Genomic DNA, 21,936 nt, shown 5'->3' on the forward strand with positions numbered 1-21,936 from the left:
CACCCCTTGGTCACAGTGGCCCGGGGATGCTCGGCCCCATTCGCAGCCACCGCGGTTCCCAGCCCCCCCCAGCTCTGCCCTGTGCCCCCCCCCCCAAACCCTATTGCCCCCCCCCGGGGTGGGCGAGGGGGGGGGGGGGCTGTGCCCCCAGCCCCAGTGTGTGGAGGGGGGGGGCAGCTCCGTGTCCGTGGGCTGGGGGACCCCGGCATCGCCCCCCGCAGCTGGGGGTGCATTGCTTCCAGTGCCCCCCCCCCCCAAAAAAAAAAATTCAGCGCCGCTCTGAGCCCCCCCCCCCCCGCTGCTCCCAGCCCCCCCCCCCAGCCCCTGGAATCCCAAACCCTAAAGTGCTGCCGAGCCCCCGGGATGGTGGGGAGAAATGGAGAGGGGGGGGAATTCGGGGGGGGCACGGTGTGACCCCCCCCCTCCGAAACGTGCAGGAGCGATGGGCACGCCTTGGGCACCTCGTCCGGGCTGGGGGTGGCTGCAGCCCCCCCCCCAAAATTTGTCCTGGGGCTGCTGACCCCCCTGCTCCTGCAGCATCCGCGGTGCCGGCGGCACCCTGGGCAGGGGGCACATGGGGCTGTGCCCCCCCCCCCCAAAATAAAACGGAGCATCCTGGGGGGGTCTGGGTGAGGGTGGGGGTCCCGCAGCCCCCGGGGAGCCAGGGGGGGGGTCCGGGGCTGCGCAGGGATGGGGACGTGGAGGGGGGGACCCGTCCTGCCCCCCGCCAGCAGCGTTTTGCGGGGCGTCACCGCGGGGTCCCCGGGGCGCTGGGGGAACGGGGGGGGCGAGGGGCAGAAGCAGCTAGGCGGGCGAGGAAGAGGAGGAGGAGGAAGAAGAAGGGGAGGAAGGGGGGGGGGGGGGTGGAATTTTGGATCAGAAGAGGTTTGTCTTGAGGGCGTTGGGCTTCCTGTGGAAGGAGGAGAGGACGCCGGAGAAAGGTCCGGGCATGGCTTCGGCCGGCTGCCACGCTTTGAGCAGCTCGGCCGTGTTGGCGGCGCCGCCGCTGGTGCTGACCCCCGGCCACAGCGGCGCCTTCAGGGGCTGCGGGGGGTGCCCGGACCCCAAAGGCTGCCCCGCGCCCGGGCTGGGGCTCAGGCTACCCCCGGGGCTGCCCAGGTTGCCGGCTGCGGGCAGCGAGGCCGTGCTGTCGGGCGTGGGGCTGCAGTTCGACTCCTTGGACTCGTCGTCCTCCGAGGACGAGCGCGGCTCCGGTTTCTTGCTGGCGGCGCCCCCGCCGGTGCCCCCGCCGCCGGTGCCCGCGCCCTTGGCGTTGGCCGCGCGCTCCTGCTTGCGGAACTTGGCCCGGCGGTTCTGGAACCAGACCTGGGGGGGCGAAGGGATGGGGATGGGGTGGGGATGGGGATGGGGTGGGGTGAGGATGGGGATGAGGTATGGATGGAGAGGGGGTGAGGATGGGAAAGGAGATGGAGATGGGGTGGGGATGAGATGGAGATGGGGATGGGATGGGGATGGGGGTGGAAAAGGATGGGGATGGGAAAAAAATGGGGATGGGAAAAAAATGGGGATGGGGATGGGATGAGGATGGGATGGGATGGAGATGGAGAGGGGATTGGGATGGGATGGGAATGAGATGGGGATGGGGATGGGGTGAGGATGGGGATGGAAAAGAATGGGGATGGGGATGGGATGAGGATGGGATGGGGATGGAGAGGGGATGGGGATGGGATGGGGATGGGATATAGATGGAAATGGGATGAGGATGGGAGTGGAAAAGAATGGGGATGGGGATGGGGATGGGATGAGGATGAGATAGAGTTGGGGATGGAATGGGGATTGGGATGGGATGGGGATGAGATATAAATGGAGATGGGATGGGGATGGGAAGGAATGGGGATGGGGATGGGATGGAGATGGAGAGGGGATGGGATGGGATGGGGATGGGATGGGAATGGGGGTGGAAAAGGATGGGGATGGAGATGGGATGAGGATGAGATAGAGATGGGGATGGGGTAAGAATGGAGAGGGGATTGGGATGGGATGGGGATGAGATATAGATGGAAATATGATGGGAATGGGGGTGGGAAGGAATGGAGATGGAGATGATGGAGATGGAGATGGGGTGGGATGGGATGGGATGAGGATGGGGATGGGGATGGGATGGGGATGGGATGGGGATGGGATAGAGGTGGGGATGAAGAGGGGATTGGGATGGGATGAGGATGGGAATGCGATATAGATGAAGATGGGATGAGGATGGGAAAGAATGGAGATGGGGATGGGGTGGGATGGGGATGGGATAGAGGTGGGGATGGGATGGGGATGGAGAAGGGATTGGGATGGGATGAGATTAGGATGGGGATGAGATACAGATGGAGATGGAATGGGATGGGGATGGGAAAGAACAGGGATGGGGATGGGATGGGGAGGGGGATGGGACAGGACAGGGTGGGACACACCAAGGCAAGCAGGTCAGGCGCCATCCCGGGGCCTGGTGCCCCCAAACCAGGACCGTGCTGGGGACGTGCACCCTGGGACACCCCCCACTAGGATCCCAGCACTGACCCCAAATACACGGGGGGGGGGATTGGCTGCAGGCAGGCGATGGAAGCGGAGCGTGCGAGGGCAGCGAGTGACGTGCCCGGCTGTGGGGGCACCCAGCAGGGGCTGTGGGGGGCTTAATGGGGCTGCCCTCCCCCTGCATGCATCCAGTTCGGGGTAGGATCACCCAGACAGACCCAGCACCACAATTCCTGTAGGTTCGGGGCGTGCTGGAGACCCCACAGCACAAACAGCTCTGCGGGAATCTCGCCCCTGCTGCCGCTCACGGCCCCGCTGCCTGCACAGCCCCAACCGCAGCCGAAATCTTTTCCACAACGCCCCCGCTCCTGGCTCCGGGATGGCACCAGGGTGAGGTATTTCAAAGTTTGAAATGGTTATTTAATGAATTAAATAGTTAAATAAAATTTAAAATTAATTTTCTGAAAGCTCTGGGGCTCTCTGTGCGCTTTCTCTACTCGGCGCTGGTGCCGCAGCCCTGCACCAGCAGCGCCCTGCGGGGACACCCGGATGCGCACAGCCGGGGAGGGGGGCACTGCTGGGGACAGAGCCCCCCCGGCACATGCTCGCCCCCACCAACGTGCCAAAAAAAAACAGGTAATAAAAGGGCAAACAAAATAAATTTTCCTCTGCCCAACCCAGGCAGAGGAAAATTCCCGACGGCTCCGTCCCTGTGCCGGGAGCCAGGACCGGGTGCGCTGCGCCCCGAGCGGCACCGCAACGATTTCGCTCCTCCGCTCCCTGCTCTAGGGATCCCCCCCCTAGCACCAGGCTCAGCCCCGCAGCCAAGCCCCGTCCTGTCCCCACGGCCAGCTGGGGATGTCACCGTCCCCCTGCACGGAGCTGGGGGTCGGCAGCCCCCCCGTCCCCCGGCTGCAGCGCCCATCCTGCCAGCAGGACACCGGGATGAAGGGCAGGCGGTGCCGGGGCTGAGCTGGGGGGGGGAACGCGCTGTGCCCCTGCCCCCAGGCTGCTCCATGGCACCGCGGGGGATGCAGCAGGGCAGGGGGGAGCGGGGTCCTAGAGGATCCCTCACTTCCTTCACCCCATTCCCGGTGCCCCCCCAGGTCCCTGCCCTTCGCACGGGGAAAGCCGAGGTTGTGCCAGACCCTGCCGCAGCCCACAGCCGGGACAGGAACCGCCACGGCTGCCAGCAGAGATGGAAACGCGGCTGCTTCCCACCCAGGAGACCCCCAGGGCTGGGGTCTTCCCGCTGTGACAGCCGGGGTGGGGACCGAGGGTCCCCTCCTGCTGTGGGACGTGGCCCCTGGCCCCATCCGGAGGGGCTTGTGGTGACCGCAGGGTGCTCCAGCCCTCGTCCCCGCACAGGCTGATGCTGCTCTGACAAATAAATTGCCCCCCCTGCTCTAATAAATAAATTACTGATGGGAAACAGGTGGTGGAGCCAGGGCCACCTCCCTGCACCCCATCACTGACTGGTTTTGGGGACTGCTCCGCACCACGGTCAGGGAAATGCTCCTGGTTTTACCAGGGAGACCGGCCCGGGGACGGCGCACGCTCGTGTTCAGCTGCAGCTCCCCGCACCGGGAATCAGCCCCGGGTCCCCGTCCCTTTGTCCAACACCTCCCAAAACCGGGGAGCAAAGCAGCAGGGTCCCAGCACTGTCCCCGAGCCCCCCGGGGCTCCACCAGGAGCTCCCTCGCCCCGTTCCCCGCAGCTCACCTGCACCCGCGCCTCGGTGAGGTCGATCTTGAGGGCCAGCTCCTCGCGCGTGTAGATGTCGGGGTAGTGCGTCTCGGCAAAGACCCTCTCCAGCTCCTTCAGCTGCGAGCTGGTGAACGTGGTCCGGATCCGCCGCTGCTTCCGCTTCTCGTTGATGCCCGACGGGTCCGAGAAGAATTTGTAGGGCACTGGGGAGGGAGAGGAGGGCGTGAGCGGGGTGGCACGGCGGGCACGGCTGGGCGCACCGGGCTGGGCGCACCGGGAGGGGATGAGCCGGGAGGGGATGCACCAGGAGGGGATGCACCGGGCTGGGTGCACCGGGCAGGACCCGCTGATGAGAAGGAAGCACCGGGAGGGGATGCAGCAGGAGGGGATGCAGCGGGCAGGCTCATCTGAGCAGGGTGCACCAGGAGGGAATGCACCGTGCAGGGACCCGGTGGGAAGGGACCCAGCGGGAATTATGCACCGGGAGGGGATGCACCGGGCAGGGACGCACCGGGCAGGAGGCACCACGAAGGAACCCAGCGGGAAGGGACCCAAAGGGGAAAGGGAACAGGGCACGGATGCGCCGGGCAGGAGGCACCGGGCTGCGCCGGGCGGGACGCACAAGGCAGGAGGCACCGGGACGCACCGGGACGCACCGGGCAGGACACACCGGGCAGGGACCCGGTGCGCTCAGGGCGCTCCCGGTGCTCGGGCGCTGCCTCCCCGCGCCCCCCGTTCCCTTTCGTTCGTTGTCGCCTCCACCCTACGGTGGGGCGCGGGGCTCCGGGTGGCCCGGGCCGGTGGGAGCGGGGCCGGCGGGGAGCGCAGCCGGTGCCGGTGCCGGTGCCCGTGCCCGTGCCCGTCCCGGTGCCGGCAGCGCGGCCGCTTCGTTCGCGGCTCCTCCGCGGGCAGCGCCCCGACGGCACCAACGAAAGCGGGGCTCGGCGAGGGGTCTCCCCGGCGGCGACCCCCTCCACGGCCGGCTGCGGGGCCGCCGCCGCTCGGGGCACCCCGGGGGCGCGTCGGGGGCGCGCGGGGGGCTCGGGGCGCGGGGGCTTGGCGGCCCCGACGGCTCGGCGGAGCCCGGCCGTTACCTGCCGAGTAGGGCGAGGGCTGGTGGTCGCGCAGGGCGCCCAGCGCGCAGTTGGCGGAGGCGAGGGGGGGGCAGGCCGGGCTGGCCCCGAAGCCGCCCCGCATGGGGCTGTACTGGAACGTGTTGGCCTGGCTGCAGGAGCTGAAGTCGTAGGCGGACGCCTCCATGGCCGCCACGCAGGAGTCGTACGAGTTGAGGTAGGAGTAGTCCATGGCGAACATGGAGCGGCGAGCGGAGGAGCCGCCGCCCGGCCCCGGTCCCGGCCCCGGCCCCGGCCGCCCCGGTTACCTCGGCCGCCTGCCCGCCGGCCCCGGCCGCCAAGCCCCCGGCCGCCGCTCCATGCACGGCCGCGCCCGCCCCGGGCCGCCGAGCCCCGTAATATACCGGCCCGGCGACGGGGAGACAATGGCTGGCGGCGTCGGGGGCTTTTGCATGACAATATCTCCCGGGGACCGCGGGCGCAGCAGGAGCGGGCGGAGCCGCCTCCCCCCGCCGCCCCCCGCCCTTAACCCTTCGTGGGCGCCCGCCCAGCCCGGCCCGGCCCCGAGCCCCGACGGGTGCCCGACCACCGGGAGAGCCCCCCCCGGGCCCTCCCCGGAGCCCTCCCGGAGCCCTCTCGGAGCCCCCGGCCCGGCCCCGCAGCGGCGCACGTCGGGGAGGCTGCGGGGGAGCGGCCCCGGCCTCGTCCCCACTCGTGTCCCCAAAGCCTTCGGCCTCGCCATCCCCGGCCCCATCCCTGCTCCCGTCCCCGTCCCCATCACCACATCCCTGGCCCCATCTCCGGCCCCATCCCTGCCCCTGTCTGTCCCCATTGCCACGTCCCCGTCACCACGTCCCCATCCCCGTCCCCATCCCCAACCCCATCCTTATTCCTATTCCTATCCCCATCCCTGTCCATGTCCCTGTCCCCATCCCCATCCCATCCCCGTCCCCATCCCCATCCCCATCCCATCCCCGTCCCCATCCTCATTCCCCCACATCCCTGCCCCTGCCATCTCCCCCATCCCCGTCCCCATCCCCATCCCCCCATCACCTGTCCCCCCCCCAGTCCTGTCCCCATCCCTCTGCACCTCCCCGGCCCCCAGCCCCCCACGGCCCCCACATGCAGACCCCAGAGGGGACCCCAGGACCCCCGTGCCTGGCCCAGCACCACCAGCTCGCCCCCCACCTGGCCCGGGGGGGCTGAACCCAGCCCCGTGCCCCCCCCTCCAGCACAACCCCTGCACCCCAAAGGCCCCAGGCTGGAGGTGACCCTGCGGACAGACAGACAGACAGACAGACGAACGGGGCGATGGCTCCCCTGCCTCCAGATTTTGGCCAAAGTGGCTGAAACCGGGGGGGAGGCTCAGCCTGGGCGGGGGGCAGCAGGGGGTGAGGGGTTCCCCCCGCCCCATCCCATCCACGGGGGCTCTCTGCCCGTTCCCCCCCCCCAAAAAATTTGCAACCCGGCTGAATTCCAGCGGTGCCTCATTACCGCCCCGCTGGGCACCCCTGAATGGCAACGTCCAAGGTAAAGGCTTCGCCCCTTTTCAGAGGCACCCGGGGGGGGATATTTGGGGGGATTTGGGGACATTTTCAAGACAAACACTTTCACTAAAGAGGATTTAAAAGTCTAATTGCACCCGGCCGGGGGCTTTGTGTCCCCCTGCCCAGCTGGGGGGTGGAGGGGGGCTGCTCGCTGCCCTCCCTGCAGCATCAGCGCTGGTGTAAGGCAAGGTCGGATCCTGACCCCTCCTGCAGCACCAGCTCAGGACACGGGGCACCAGGAGCTGGCCCTGATGTCCTTGGGGCTGCCCAGGATGTGTCCCACTCCGTGTCCTGCCCTGCGTTCTTCCCCAAATCCTGCCCCACGTCCTGCCAGTGACTGCCCCGTGTCCTGTGCCATGTCCTGTGCCATGTCCTGCCCCGTGTCCTGTGCCATGTCCTGTCCTGCATCCTTCCCTGAATCCTGCCCCATGCCCTGCCCTGTGTTCTGTGCCATGTCCCGTGCCATGTCCTGCACCGTGTCCTGTTCCGTTTCTTGTCCTGTGTCCTGTTCCATGTCCTGCCCCGTGTCCTCCTCCATGTCCTGCCCTGCGTCTTGTGCCACATCCTGCTCCATGTTCAGTGCCCTGTCCTACTCCTTGTCCTACCCCATGTCCCGTGCCATATCCCATGCCATGTCCTGCCCCATGTCCTCCTCCTTGTCCTGCCCCATGTCCCGTGCCATATCCCATGCCATGTCCCGTCCCGTGTCCTCTTCCACACCCTTCCCCATGCCCTGTGCCGTGCCCTTCCCTGCACTCTCCCCCATATCCTGCCCCATGCCCCTCTCCACACCCTGCCCCATGTCCCACCCCACAGCCGCTGCCCCACCTGTGGCCACAGCCCCCAATTGTCCCGGAGCCCCCTGCTCCACCAGCTCGGGGGTCCCTGGGGCACCCCTTGTCCCGTGGCCGGGCCGGCCGGGGGGCTGGTGGCCCGGTCCCCCCAGCGAGCCCCCAGCTGCGCTGGCCGAGGCGCAGGCGCCGGACCCGGGCAGGTTGCTAAACAAGTTAATTAGATCAAGGAGATGGAGGCTGGCTGGTGAAAGAGAGCCCCAACTGTCAGGCTGCTGGAGTTGTGAAAAAGTTAATTCAATTAAGTTTTCCCTCTAAACTAATTAGGCAGCAATCTGCCACGCAAGGAGCTGCTGCTATTGCTACCCAGAGCCAGGGGCAGAATGAGGGGGAGGGGAGGAGGAAGATGATGGGGGGGATGAAGGGGGAGAGGAGAAAGTGGACAAAGGGGGGCTGGGGCAGCACCGGGGGTGCCCCCACCTTGCCATGGCCCTGGTGAGCCCAGAGCTTGGGCCTGGCCGTGGGAGCTGGGGGGATGTGGGTGACCCGATGGTGGTGCAGGGAGAATTGGGGCTGGCAGGGGGGTGACATCCCCAGTGCCACGCGATGGCTGAGCACCCCCACCCCGATACATGTGGCAACGCACAGGGTGGGCACCTCGGAGGGGTCAGGGTGGGTGCAGGGGTCAGCCTGGCCCGGGAAGGTGGGCAGTGGGTCCCGGCAGCACGGATGGGGGCTCCTCGTGCCCCCAGCCCGGCCGGGCTCTGCGGGACGCACGGCACCAGGGCTCTGTGCCCGTTCTCCCCGCTGTCAGCACGCAGGAATCGGGGTCCCTGTGAAACAGGAGGCACTGCAGGGCCTCACGGGGTCTCCAGCACCAGCTTTGCCCACACCAGTGCTCCGGGAAGGGTCTCAGTGCAAAACCCTCCTGTCCCCGCTGCTCCTCGGTGCCAGCCCCGGCTGCGCTGCGCTGGGGCCGCGCTAACACCGGGGCTGCACCGAGAGCTCAGCGCGGAGCTGGGTGCAGGAGCTGGAGCTGCTGCAGGGTGGGAGCGGGGAGGAGACCTCGTGCCGTGCCCTCACCATCACCAGCAGTGGTGCCCAAGCAAGGACCATGGCGCTGGTGCGTGCTGGCAGCTGGCATCCCACGGCTGGCAGCTGGGCGCACCGCGAGCACCGTGGGCACCGTGAGCACCGCAGGCACCGCGAGCACTGTGAGCACCGTGGGCACTGCAAGCACCGCAGGCACCGTGGGCACCGTGGCTCCGGTTCCCGAGCCAGGGCTGCAATTTGGGGCTGCGCTCGCCCGGCCGCAGTGCCGCGGGCCCCCGGCCACCGCTGCTTTGTTCCCCGTGACAAAGCCCCGACTCGGGGCCGCGCCGAGGCCCCTCCGCGCGCTGGAGCTCGCCTGCCCCTAATCGAATTAGGAGCCCGGCACGGGGCTGAAGGCTGGCAGTAATTGAATTTCTCCCGTCACAGCCTGATGTTTCTCCCCTCCAGATCCTGCCTTGGTTTTATTGTTTCTGGGACCGGCTGCAATGGCACATTTATTTGATCTGTCACAGGGAGCCCTTTAACCCTCTGCTGTTTGCTTAGAGGCACGCCAGCTCCTCTCCTCAAACACAATTAAAAACAAATAAAACAATCGGGGAGGGCCCCGCTCACCTCCCCAGCACAGCCTGGGCCGGTGATGCTCCTGCTTGACGGGGCTTTTGGCTCTCCACTCCCTGGGGTGCTGGTGCAGCACGGCACGGCACGGCACGGCACGGCACGGCATGGAGCAGGATGGCACGGCACAGGGCAATACAGGATGGCACGGCACAGCGTGGCACGGCACAGCCTGGCGTAACGTGGCCTGGCAGAGTCACACGGTGTCACGGAATCGATTTGTCACAGAGGCACGGCACAGTGGGACATGGTGCAGCACGGTTTGTGTGGGTGCTGCCTGGGCTGGGCGCAGGGGGAGCCGGCCCCTGAAGGCACACAGAGGGAATCCTGCCCTTACCCCTGGGTTGTCCCCGGTGTCACACGGCTGTGCACACCCCTGCACGCCCCTGCACACCCCCTGATGCCCCTGCACAACCTCACACATCCCTGCACACCCATGCACAGCCAGCTCTGCCCCGTGGGTCCATGCCTGGGCAGCTCCAGCGCTCCACTGATGGGCTGGAGCCAGGAAGCCACACGGTTTGGTGAGGGGACGCGGGAGGTCGGGTCGATGGTTGATTTATCTTGAAGGTCTTCTCCAACCGAGATGATTCTGGGACCTGTGATGCTTCTGCTCCTGCTCTCCCTCCTGGGCACAGAGCCTCTTGGTTTTCGTGTGCCACGTGGGGACGTGGCCCTGGCAGAGCCGGACCCGGTGGGTGTCCCCTGGAGCCTCCGACAGTCCGGGATGGGCTGGAGGTGTCAGGGCTGGAGGCAGTCGAGGAGCTGGGGCTGTGGAGGTGGCTCCTGGGGCTCTCCCCGTCCCCACGCCGTGTCCCAGCCCTGCGGGGTGGGCACAGGCTGTGGCCTGGGCAGCTCCACTGGGGAACTGTGCGAAATCCAGTGCCCACCCCACTGGGCTGGTGTTGGGCCAGCCCCACCACGGTGTCTGCGTTGGTTGGAGAGGGTCAAAAAACCCCCGTGGAGCTCCAAGACCCTTTCAGGTGATGACGAACACGAAGAACCTCCTCCTGTCCTCTCTGACCCCACAGGAGGCTCATCAGGTCCTCCAGGATCATGCAGTCTGTGCAAGACTGAAGGGATTTTTGGGGAGACCGTGGCGGTGCTTTCCATGGTAGTAAATAAAAGGACAAATCCAGGAATGCCGGCGGCTCCTGGCTGTGCAGTGCTGCTACTGAGTGCTGCGCCCCCCCCTGTGCCATCCCCATGCCCCCCCAGCTCCAAAGCCGCTCTTTGTCGCAGCCCTGTCCCTTTGGGCGCACACCTCGTGTGGTTGGATCAGCCCCATGGGCAGCGGGGTCAAAGCAGCCCCTTAAAACTTTCTACAACCCCTGGAAAATCAGCACCAGGGACAAAACAAGCCCACGGACAGGCAGTGCCCTGGTTCTGACGTCTGCCTCAGCACCTCAGCCCCAAAAACTCGGGCACCTCACCGGGATGAGCCCCTCCAGCAGCCCCAGGCACTGGTCCTGGCGCACCCCGGGGCCGTCTGGGGCCTCCTGCACCCACAAAGGGTCGGGGCTGTGACCCTGCCAGCGCTGCACGGAGCTGGGAAGGGGGCACCCAGCACATGGGGGGCCTTGCAGGGCAGCGAGGGGCTCCCCAAAACTTCTGCCTCAGCTGGAGCAGGGTGGGTGCTCCCGGCAAGCCCGGGGCTCTGCCACTGTCTCCCATCCGTCACTGTCCCCGTGCCCCAGGGACTGCGACTTATTAATTCCGCAGGGTTATTTTGTTTGATTTCCGCCTGTATTTCATTTCCTCCCCTTCCCAACGTGCCTGTGGCACGTCACCGACCGGCGGGGTAATCCGCGGCGACGCGGTCGGGGAAGGGCGGTGACCTCGGCACCGGGCTCCTCGCCCCATGGGGTGGCCGAGCAGCGACCGAGGCTGTGGGAAGGGACCCGTCTGCCTCCCCCCAAATCCCTCCCCACAAGACCAAGTCCCCAGGGACGTGACGCCGGCCGTGTCCCCAGCAGAGGACGTGTCCAAATCCAAAGTGCGTGGTCCCGCACTGGACCCGTCACTGAGGTTGGTGAGGAAGGCACAGATTGCTCGTACCACACCTTCCCCAAAAGTCTGGCAGGGTACAGATGGGGAAGGATGAAGGAGCAGAGGTGATTTTTCCCCAAAACCCCCCCATCTGCCTCAGCAGCCTTGCAGGGACACCCAGGGTGTCTAGAATCTAGAACCACTGTGCTAGAATCACGCAGGAAAACCCAATTCCTCCTGGAAAGAGCCACTGCAACGCTCTGAGTGCCTGGACAGGGACCTTTACCTCGAGCTGACACCAAGAACTCAGACATCGGTGTTAACCCCGAGAAATTAGCAACGTCCAGGGAGCAGCTCTGCAAGGATGAGGGGTCAGTGGCAGCAAAGTGTTTGGTGAGGGTCACACTGGGATGGCACCCGGCCGGGATGGGGCTGGCAGAGGAAACGTGCTGGTGGTGCTCCTCGTGGTGCTCCTCGTGGTGCTCCTCGTGGTGTTTCTCGTGCCTCCCGGAGGTGAGCAGGACCTGCAGGAGCCCCCCAGGGCTGTGTCTCTCCCTCCTCGATCCCATTACCGGGCAATCCCCACCCCGCTCTGCCCGGCCCCCCGAGAGGCAGAGCATCGCGTGTGCACGCCACGTTTATTGCAATAAATAACCAGAAGCAGGCGAGGTACAGTCAGAGAGCCTGGTGGCTTTTAGACGAAGCTGTCACACACTCAGCCCATCCTACCCCGTGCAGCATCAGTCCAAGCCCAGCAAAACCAATCCCTGCAGCAATTCCCATCTTCAGGCAGCGACAAGCCCGACCAGCACCCGTACAGTCAGAAATTTGCTTTTCTGTGTTAAACAGCCCCAGCACCTTCTCTCTTACGCTGTTTCTGCAGTGAAATCCCCCTGCCCCTCACCCTCGTGTCCCCCCGTGGCTGCGCGGCGCCTCGCCAGCCCACGGCCAGAGCCTTCTGTGCCCTCCCAGAGCCTGATGCTGCGGGGCCTGCCTGTGTCCTGCTCCAGAGGAGCAGAGGCAGCAGGAGCAGAGGCAGCAGGAGCAGCTTTGCCCCACCTCACACTCCTCTGGGATGGATGCTTGCCCTCCTGGACGCAGCCACGGGGCACACTGCGAGTCTGAGGGTATTTTATTGCCAACCCGCACAGCCCCGGCGTGCCCTAGAGGAAGTACGTGATGTTTTCTGGGTTCAGAGGTGCCTGGATGTCCAGTTTTCGGGATTTGCTGTCCTTCTCCACGATCTCCAGCCGCAGGGTTGGCGTCTTTGTTTTCTCCGCGCCGGGGGCTGAGCTGTCTTTGGTTTTCAGCAGCTGCTTGTCCGAGTCCTCCACCGTGATTTTCAGGGTGCAGCCCCTCGGCAGCAGGTCCTGCTCGTAGGCAGCTGCCAGCTGGTTCACAACGCGCCGTTCAACCTGGAGGAGGAAAAAGCAGCTGCCATAAAACCCCGAAATACCCCCGGGGGAGCCGTGCCGCCCTCCTTCCCACCCCTGCGCAGCGATGTGTCCTCCCCCCGACCGCCAGCATCCTGGCTGCGAGCCCTGCAGCCACATTTTCACGGGACAGACACAAGCAGCAGCCTCCTGGTGCTCCCCAGGCAGAGCAGGGCTGCGAGGGGAGGCTGTGGGGGCACTGCCCCTGCTCCTGTGCCCCCTGCAGCACCCAGCGGGGCCGAGGCCTGCTTGGTCCTGGTGTTTTACCTCGTGCTTGATGGACCGAGCCCCGTAGTGCAGGTTGTAGCCGTCAGCCAGCACGTCCATCACCTCCCTGTCCCAAAGCAGGGTGATGTTGTGCCTCGCCTTGGCCTGCGGGGGCAGGAGGAGAAGGAAATAAATGTTACCGGGGTGTTTGAGCATCCCCAGCACCCCCATTCCCTTCCTCGAGCAGCTGGGAGCTGGGACACCACGGGCAGCACAGGAGGGTGCTGCGTGTCCCTGTGTCCGAGCTCAGCCCTGTTGGTGCCCAAAAAGGCTCCAAAGTTGCCCCCCTAAATCCTATTTGGCCACCTGGAGCACTCCATGTGCCAAGACATCAGGCATTTGACTGTCCTGCTGACCCATGGAAGACGACTACAGCACAAACACATGCTCACGCTGCTTCTGCAACAGCAGGATGAAGGCTTGGATGGGAATTCCTCCTCCTCGTGAAGGAGAAGTTCCCTCTAAAGCATTTCTGTCTGAGCAACGGACTGGATTTTACCTTTTTGGCCCAAAAATTCAGCTCCTTGTTGACGAGCTGGATGAGCTCCGAGTGGCAGAAAGGGAGAAAATAGACGATCTCGTTGATCCTCCCCAGGAACTCATCCCGCCTGAAGTGAGCCTGCGGGGACAAGGGCTGCAGGTCAGGGGTGCCAGGGGATGGACGGGGGTGTCAGGGGATGGACGGGGGTGCCAGGGGGACGTGTCACTGCAGGAGGACTGCAGGAGCCCAGAAGCCGAGCAGATTGTGGCCCAGAGTGAGCGCAGGACCCCCAAAAACCCCACCCCAGCACTTCCCAGCCCGCGTTCCCCTTCCAGTCTCCTATAACTGCACTACAACGGGAGCAGAGAGCTGCTGCTATCTCTTTCTGCAAGGCCCTGACCTTGCTTCTGGGTGCCTGAAAATTAACCATCAAGCCTGAAAATGAACGTCGTGTGACTGAGCTCACATCTGGGAGGCAGCTGGTGAGGGGCACGGCGCTTAAACCGCACGACTCGGTGAACAAAGCTCAGCACACCTGAAACACGAGCCCTGAAACCGATCCCCCCTACCTTCAGGATGGGGCGAATGACCTTCTCCTTGAACTGCTTGGAGATGGTGATCTTCTCGGTCACCTGCACGTCCTCTGAAAGACACAAGGACACGAGGACACGGGTGAGGGCAGGGAAGGGAGGACACGCGGAGCTGCGTGAGGAGGAGCCAGCACAGGAAGATTGCACGGGAAGGTGAGATGGGGGCCCAGCAGGGTCTAGGATCAGACCCCAAATCTCCCCACGTGCCACAAACCACGTCTGGTGGGTGCTGTGGGGCTCCTGCACCCAATTCCCTGCCGTGGCTGGCTGTGTGCCCTGTGCACCCTACTCTCAGACAGCAGCAGAGCTCCTGCTCTGCCTCCTCTCAGTGCCTTACACCCCACGAGCTGCCTGCCAGCAGATTTTGGGTATCAGGAGTCCTCCTCTGGCCCCCGTGAAACCCGGACGGTGGCTGGGCCATGAGAACCAGCCCAGGGAGCACCCGGGGGTGTTCTGGGGGGGCTGTGGCAGCTCTTTAGGCACAGAGGACAGCCCGTGGGCCCCTCAGCAAGCAGCAAAACCCACACTCAGCCTGGGGCACAAGCGTGCTTCGGGCTTCGGGACCACTTCCCTCCACTGACTGCAGATGGAGCCAGGGTCTGGCAGCCCTGCTTCTAATCCCAGCTCCAGCCCTGACAGCCAGCTTCAGCGCAGGCTTCACCTTCCTGCAGCCCCACGGCACCTTTCTCTTTGTCTCGACTGCCTCGCTCCCTTCCTACACCTTCAGGCACGTAACTCCACGGGCCATTTGACACAAGGGGAGATCCCTCGCAGGAAAGGTGCTCTGGGTAGGAGGCTGTAACGCCGAGCAGTGCAGGAATACCCCGCTGAAGGCTGGATGCTGAGAGCCTTTCCTGCATTTGCAGCCTTGGTGGAGCTGTGACGCTCGCAGCAGTGGCACAGGAGGCTTCCAGGCACGGTGCTGTGCGCTCTGAGGTCCCCCTGCCCCTTCCCCTGGGAGGCTGGGGGGCTCTCAGCACCCGTCCCGGCTCACCCCCTGCTGCAGGAGCACCCCCAGGACACGAGCACGGGGGTGCTCCGGGGATCCTGGGTGGGGATTTTGCTGTGCCACACGGGGAGGACGAGCAGAGCAGTGGGGTAAATGGAGCTGGGGGTCCTGGGTTATAGGATTCAGCCCCTTCCACATCCCTGAGCCACCGAGGGGATTGGGCAGAGCGCTCTGCCCGCGTACGGGGCCTCTGGAAGAGGAGCTGGGGAGGGCAGAGCAGAGCACAGGCAGTGCTGAGGTTTGTCACCTGCAATATTTGCTGCTTTCACTCACAGATGGCGAGATAGGGCGGAAGCAGCTCCTTCCCTCTATCTTTCCATTTATCTGCCCAGCCAGGCACTCAGGCTGACCTCCCGGCCGCTGCGTCCTGCGGCACCTCCAAGCCAAGGGCTCTGCAAATTGCAAGGAGCTCAGCGAAACTCAATTGAGGCCGGGCTCCTGATCAAAATGCATTTTCTGGCTGTGCTCTCTCGCTGCCTTTCACTCACTGCAGCTGTCTGTCGTACAGTTCCAGAAATTAAAATTCAATGCTTTCCTCATTTAGGAGAAAAGTGCTTGGCATTTTAAAATGTTATTCTTGAAAGTTCAGTTGCAGGCAATGCTTTGTCCTTTACCTAGTTTGATTGAAGTTTAAAGATTCTGAATTAAGTCAGCTTTGGCATCCGCTTCTCAAGGCAAAAAGGAAGAGACAGTGAGAGAGAAGCTGAAAAATACACTCGATGCCAAAACCCAGCATTTTTTCTTGCTGTCCATGGAGCTGCTGCAGAAAGCTGTGGCTCCTGGCCGCAGCACACACCTCACACCACAGCTTCTTGGGCATTTCCACGGGTGAGCAGAGAAGCCCTGCCTACGTGCAGGAGGGCACAGGCTGCCAGGTACCCCATGGATGGGAAGAAGGGGACCAAACGGGTGAGGAAACTGTGGTTCTGCACAGGCACAGCAGCACCCGATGCTGGCAGTGCTTCCTCGTGCTCCCTGTGCCAGTGTCTGTGCTCAAACCTGTCCCTATTTCAGAGCTAGAGGGGGAAAGCCCCGCTGCAGGCACTGCTGTCTGTCCTTCCTTAGGGCACCAGAGACCTACTGGTGGCCTCCTGGTGTTATCCTACGGGGTTATCACTGCAGGGCTGAGCGTACAGAGACCCCGTGCCTTCAGCAGGGCTGTCAGAGGCTGCCCTTACCCTGCTCCGTCCTCCCTCTGCGACCTGCTTGGGGGCAATTTCCTTCAGGACCCTCGTGTGGGGCTTGTGCTGTCACTAAAAGGCAAAGTAAAATCTATTAAGCTCAGTCCTAATTACCTTTAGCTGACTTAAGAAAGAACTAAACTATTCTTCGTTAACGTGAGCGCCTGGAGGAGCCACGGTGTTTCCGAGGAAGCACGTGGAAGGGTCCTGAGAGAAAGAAAAGGATTAGCAGATAAAGGGAAGAGAGCACGGGGTGGGGAGGGCTGAGAGGTGGGCTAGAAAGCCCCAAGCAAAGACAAATCGCTCAAGGACGTGCTCATGAACAATGAATGCTGCAGGGAGGCTTTCAAAGAGGCCTCGTGGTGGTGAGGGCAGGCGTTTGGTCCCTGCAGCAGGGAGCTGCAGCCTTAGGGAGGAGCTGGGTTCTTTAGGGGCTTGGAGAAGGACGTGCAAAGCCCAGTACCTAAGTTTTCTGCGATCCTCTTCTTGCTTATTTCCACGGCCTCCTGCCTGAGCTGCAGGGCGTGCTGGGCTATCTCGTCGCTTGCCACGTTGGAGGTCATGATGAAGATGGCATCCTTGCAGTCGATGGTCTTCCCCTTGCCGTCTGTCAGCCTGCCCTGCAACGGCACCAAATCAGCACGAGCATCAGTGGGTGCCCCAGGACGTTTCCAAAACATGAGACAAAACATCACAGCCCTCTTTTTCCCCAGAGATTTGGTTCTGATGCTGTCCAAGGGACGCCCAAGGACACGGGCAGGTGCTGGGCTGCCTGTGATGAGAGCTGTGGTATTCACTGGTATTTACTGGCCACAACTGGGTGCTCACCAGAGGGACAGAGGAGTCAGCTCAAAGCTCCCTGGGCTGCTGTGGCCATGTGGGAGCTCCCCCAGTGCTGGGCCAGGCAGGGGCAGTGAGCTTTGTGGTGGTTTGGCAGCACCACGTGGGAGCACAGACTGCCAGGAGCCTGACCAAAAATAAGCAAAGCCAAAATGACCTTGCAGGAATAACTGCTTGGCTCTGCCCGTGGAATGAACCAAGCACGGATCCGGCTGGGGCAGCAAGAGGTGACAGAGAGAGAGCATCCCCCTGGGACAGCCCCAAAAAAGCCAAGGAGGGCTCCCCGTGCGCCCAGGGAGCTGCTGCAGCGCTGAGGGCTGTGGGGTCAGCGCTCCTCCCACCAAACCTGCACAGGAACCCTTCAGAAGTGCTAGTTCTCTTGATTAATAAAGCAAAAAAAAAGAGAGAAAAATAAGGAAAAAAAAAATAAGCAGCTCCCCAGGCAGTTTCTTTCCTCGATATGTCTCCAGCAGCAGATATCCAGCACAATGACACAAATCCTTGTTGGGTGCTTGAGATTAACATTTGGGTTATTGCCCTGTCAAGTGCGTGGTACAGGAATTGATTTCACATTTAGCTGCTGCTGTGATGATCTATGCAAGAAAAAATTGTGTTATTAATCCTTAAAAGAAAAACTAAACTCCCCAAAACCTCCCAGCACATCGCTCCGGAGTCTGTTCGCCTCCGTGGACAGACTGGGACCTTAAAAATAGACGGAAAAACTCGCGTGCAACAAGCTGAGCGTGCAGCAGGAGATGCAGCAGCCCCCTTTGTCTCCTGGTGTCCCAGGGTTGCTCCAGGGACATGCGTTTGTCCCCGGCTCCCACCAGCTCCTGCAAGAGGAGCTGCAGCTGCCCAGGACAGGTGAGAAGCAAAGAGAGCCCTGGAGACCAGCAGAGAGCAAAGGGCTCCGAAGTCACTGCCTGTGCGCCCTTCCTCGGCGAGTATTTCTCTCCTTCCTACTGCCAGCAGGATCAGGGGGAGAACCAACATCTGGGGGAGGAAGGCTGGGAGATGACTCACGTGCTGCCTGGAACGCCGTGAATGAACCAACCCCAGCTCCAGAGCAGCAATTAACGAGGCACGGCTCATTAAGGCTAAGAAGTGCCCAGGTTGCCGTGCTTTCCTGCTGAGGTGGCAGCACCCGACCCGTGCCCGGGTGCTCAGAAAAGGTTTTCCCCGTGCCACCCTGCTGGGCAGCCACAGGGCACGTGTGCCTCTTGGTGTTCTCTGCTGCCCACCTCTGCTGTCACCAGGGTTTTTAGTGGTATCCTCATGACACAGACTTCGCTCTCGTGCCTTCCCAGCGACACGGGACAATCTGATCCCTGTGGGCTTCTTGCTCAGGCTCCTGCCCCTCCCATCGCTGGCTTTTTCTCTTCCCAAAGATGTCATTTCTTCCACCACGAGACCTCAGCGTGATGCTGCTTCCCAGCATTAACGTGGCCTGACTGGCTGGCTCACATTTTTTGGCAGTGACTATTGATTTGGAGCGCTTCCGCCCCGCTCCAGACCTCTCCTGCAGCCAGCCCTCACACCAACCCCAGGTTTTCTCAAGCTCCGACTCTAGATTTTCTCTAGGGAACCTGCTTTGGCAGGGGGATTGTGCCCAACGATCTCTTGAGGTCCCCTCCAGCCCCTCCAGTTCTGTCACTCTGTGCCAGCCTCACCTCGTCGAACAGCTGCAGCATGATGGTGAGGACGTCTGGGTGGGCTTTGTCGACCTCGTCGAAGAGCACCACGGCGTTGGGGCACTGCCTCAGCTTTTTGGTGAGCTGCCCGCCCTCCTCGTGGCCCACGTAGCCGGGCGGAGAGCCGATGAACTTGGCGACCTAGGAGGAAGGGACAGGACACGTGAGAGGGGATCCGTGTGCCGCCAGGTACCCCGAGATGAGCTGAATAAGGCACAATTTGGTGAAATGCAGATCGGTGACTGCTGGGCAAATGCCTCACACAGCGGTTTAAGCCCCAGAGGCTGCAGGAGCGCCGCGCGCAGGCACAACCCCTGCTGTTCCAAGCGGTGTCTGAGTGACCCCCCCAGCTCTCAAATGCCCCCATTTCAATGCCCTTTGGCCTTTTTAAGAGAATTTGAAGGACCACAGGTGGTAGGTGGCTTCCCCAGAGCTTGGGAAGCAGCCACAGTGCAAGTATTTGTCCTGCACCCGCAGCCAACTTCCTTACTGCTCAGCACCGGGACTTCTAAGTGAGGTTCAAAAAGGAGACAGCAGAGTGCTCCTGGCAACAGAACTGCTTCTGCAGAAATGACAAGGGGATTTTGGTGTTCAGCTTGAAGCAACCTGGCTCTCTGGGCGCACCTGAAGTCCTTTAAGCACACCGAGTTGAAAGGAACACAATTAGTGGTCGGTTTGTTGATTCGGGCGGACGCCGGACACGCAGAGCCAGCTGCAGGCTGCTCACCCGGGTGAAATCCTGGGAGCAAAATCCCAAACCCTTAGAATATCGGTGAGTCCTCGCGGAACAAACTATCTGCCTCTCCTTCACGCAGCACAGCCTGGCGCTGGGTCTGTCGTGGTTTCGTTTATCGTCGGAGAACCCCGAAAGCCTTTCGTGCCGCCGTGCCGGCACAACCGTCCCCTTCTGGTGCTCGGCGGGCTGGCAGGGGAAAGGAGCCCCGACACCTTCAACCCTGCTTCCCAAAAGCTGTGCCCACAGCCACCTACCTTCCCTCTTCGAGGTGGCTCCGTTTGGCCCAGCAATGCAGCCCGGGGACAGCCGTGATGCCCTCGTCCCCGGGAAGCGGAGCCGTGCGCTGCTGCAGCCTCCCTGCCCTCTCCCAGGGGCTCTCGGGCAGAGGTGAGGGGTTCCTGCGGGCTCAGGGACCCTCCAGCAGGAATTAGCTGAAGGCAGATAATTCATTTCATTTGTTTAGCAGCGCCTGTGGCTACGTGAGGCTCCCCAGGCTCCTTCAAAGGATGCTGTCTCCTGGGCTGACCTCCTGATCCTTGTTTGCTTGAAAAATTTATATTGCTCTCGCTGCAATTCTCTACTTTATTTCTTCCCTCTGCTCTGCCTCTTGTCTTTGTCAGGGCCCGGTGTTTTATATCTTACATTTACACCGCCGCTTCCAGCTCCTCTTCCTTTGCACTGAGTCATCAACATGGCTTTATTTTTATGCATTTTTCACTCCTCCAGCGCAGGTCCCCACCAGAACCGCCGACAAGCGATCTATCAGGCCAGCTGCAGGCAATTCTGAATTTTCTCTTCCCCGTATCTCCTTACTTCCCTGCTTCGGCTAAAATAATGCTCTCCTGGACCTTTTCTGGCCATTGGAGGGCCCTGACCCCGTCCTGCTCACACGGCTCACCCCGAACAAACCAGATTTATGCAGTCTCAGCTGGGACCTTGCTGTTTTTTTTGGAGTTGGAGGGGACGGACCTCTCCTGGAGGATTTTGGGCTTGGCTGGGCCAGCAGGAGGTGCTGCCTTTTCCAGTGCAAATGCCTCACAGCAGAGCTTGAAGGCTACCTGGGATCGGCCAAGGTGCCCACAGCCATCACTTGATGTATAAAATATCCCCTTCTGGTCCATAGTTCCCTGTGCTATTTCTCCTCCTGGGCTCACTGCAGCACTGAACCCCTTCCAGGGGACGTTTCTGCAGATTCACTGCCGCGTGTTCCCTGCTGTGCGCCCCGCACCCGCCTCCGGCACGCCAAACTGCCCGTTTTTTGGCAAAGGAACTCAAAAAGCTCCTGGCTGCCCACTGCCACGGCCAGGCCTCCACGGCAGCCTGCAGCCAGGAGCTCTGCCCGCGCTCAGAGGCAGCGGGAGGCGCTCAGCACCGCCACGGACAGTGATGAAACGCCGGGGAACGGCGGGATTGGCACGATTTGTTTGAATTACCAATTAAACTCAGAACTGCAACCCCTGGAAGTCCAGACAGCCCATTTACTAACCTCGTGCCTCTCCTGGAACTCCGACATGTCCAGTCTGATGAAACCCTGGAAGAGAAAGAAATACGTAAAGTGATTTTTGATTAATGTGCCCCCGGTTTCATTACATTTGGAAGGCTTCTCCAGAAGCAGGCAGGTGGCTGAGCACACTTGTGCTCGCCTCGTGGCTCCCCAGGACTGCAGGCAGGCAGCGGCCAGATAAATCCACTGCAAATATTAGGACTTCTTCTGAAGGAAGGGGGAAATAACTGCAGTTTCTCAAAGGCAGCCAGGAACTGATCCCACTGCCCCTGGCCGAGGTTCATTGAAACACCCTGCTGGTCACCAGGGCTGGGGGCTGAAAGTGGGACTGAAGTAGCTCACAATTTGCTACATAAAACGGATTTTCTTGCTGCTCAGCCTTTTTTTTGAAACAAATCCCACGAAGAAAACAATGTAAAACCAAAACTAAGCAAAACCCCAAATCGTACAGCCCAGGTAAACGAGGTTCATGGACGATCACCTCAAGGAGACGACGTTACAGAACTCACGATGACTACACAAGCTTCCTTTTGCATTTGGAAAGCTGATAATTCACCGCAGCCAAGGCATTTCCTGGGCTTGCAGCTGGGTGCTGAAGCGAGGAGCAGACCTGCTCGACCTTCCAGCATCCCACTGGAGACCTTTCCACCAGCACTTCCCCAGCACCCTGTGGGGCTGAGCCCTTTGCTGGGCGAGGGGCTCCACGGTGTGTGGCTTGGCACCAGTGAGACCACCCGGTGCTGCCGGACACCCTCGAGGCTCCAACATTGCCCTCCAAGGACAGCGAGAGCCCTGGGTGATGGAGTCACTGGCTGGGGAGAGCCAAAGGAGGTGGGAGGCCAGGCAAACACGGGCACCAAGAGCTGGCACCGTGCAGGAGGACGTGTCCGTGCAGCACACGCTGGTTTTGGGGGTGCTGGGTGGTGGTGGTGTGAGTTCAGGGCAGTT

At 62.4% G+C, this 21,936-nt stretch overlaps 2 protein-coding genes across 5 annotated transcripts in view; both read right to left on the reverse strand.

The window, feature by feature from the left end:
- Nucleotides 1-493: 493 nt before the first annotated feature.
- PHOX2A (paired like homeobox 2A) lies at nt 494-5,648 on the reverse strand. Its single transcript, XM_084494139.1, has 3 exons — nt 5,283-5,648; nt 4,204-4,391; nt 494-1,326 (listed from the first exon to the last, which is right to left on the reverse strand). The coding sequence occupies exons 1-3, from the start codon at nt 5,500-5,502 to the stop codon at nt 877-879; spliced, it is 858 nt and encodes a 285-aa protein (XP_084350265.1). The 5' UTR covers nt 5,503-5,648; the 3' UTR covers nt 494-876.
- Nucleotides 5,649-11,875: 6,227 nt separating this feature from the next.
- Nucleotides 11,876-21,936, reverse strand: part of CLPB (ClpB family mitochondrial disaggregase) — a 65,177-nt gene continuing 55,116 nt past the window's right edge. For 3 of the 4 annotated variants that reach the window (XM_084494153.1, XM_084494151.1, XM_084494154.1), the window contains 8 exons: nt 20,971-21,015; nt 18,728-18,889; nt 16,681-16,837; nt 16,215-16,289; nt 14,007-14,080; nt 13,456-13,575; nt 12,957-13,061; nt 11,876-12,671 (listed from right to left, as the gene is read on the reverse strand). In XM_084494153.1, coding sequence (XP_084350279.1) covers nt 12,420-12,671; nt 12,957-13,061; nt 13,456-13,575; nt 14,007-14,080; nt 16,215-16,289; nt 16,681-16,837; nt 18,728-18,889; nt 20,971-21,015 — 990 coding nt within the window. In that variant the 3' untranslated portion in view covers nt 11,876-12,419. The remainder of the gene's footprint in view (nt 12,672-12,956; nt 13,062-13,455; nt 13,576-14,006; nt 14,081-16,214; nt 16,290-16,680; nt 16,838-18,727; nt 18,890-20,970; nt 21,016-21,936) is intronic. The other variant, XM_084494152.1, reaches the window with a different exon arrangement.

Source organism: Aythya ferina, assembly GCF_964211825.1.
Source record: "Aythya ferina genome assembly, chromosome: 1".
Taxonomy (NCBI): domain Eukaryota; kingdom Metazoa; phylum Chordata; class Aves; order Anseriformes; family Anatidae; genus Aythya; species Aythya ferina.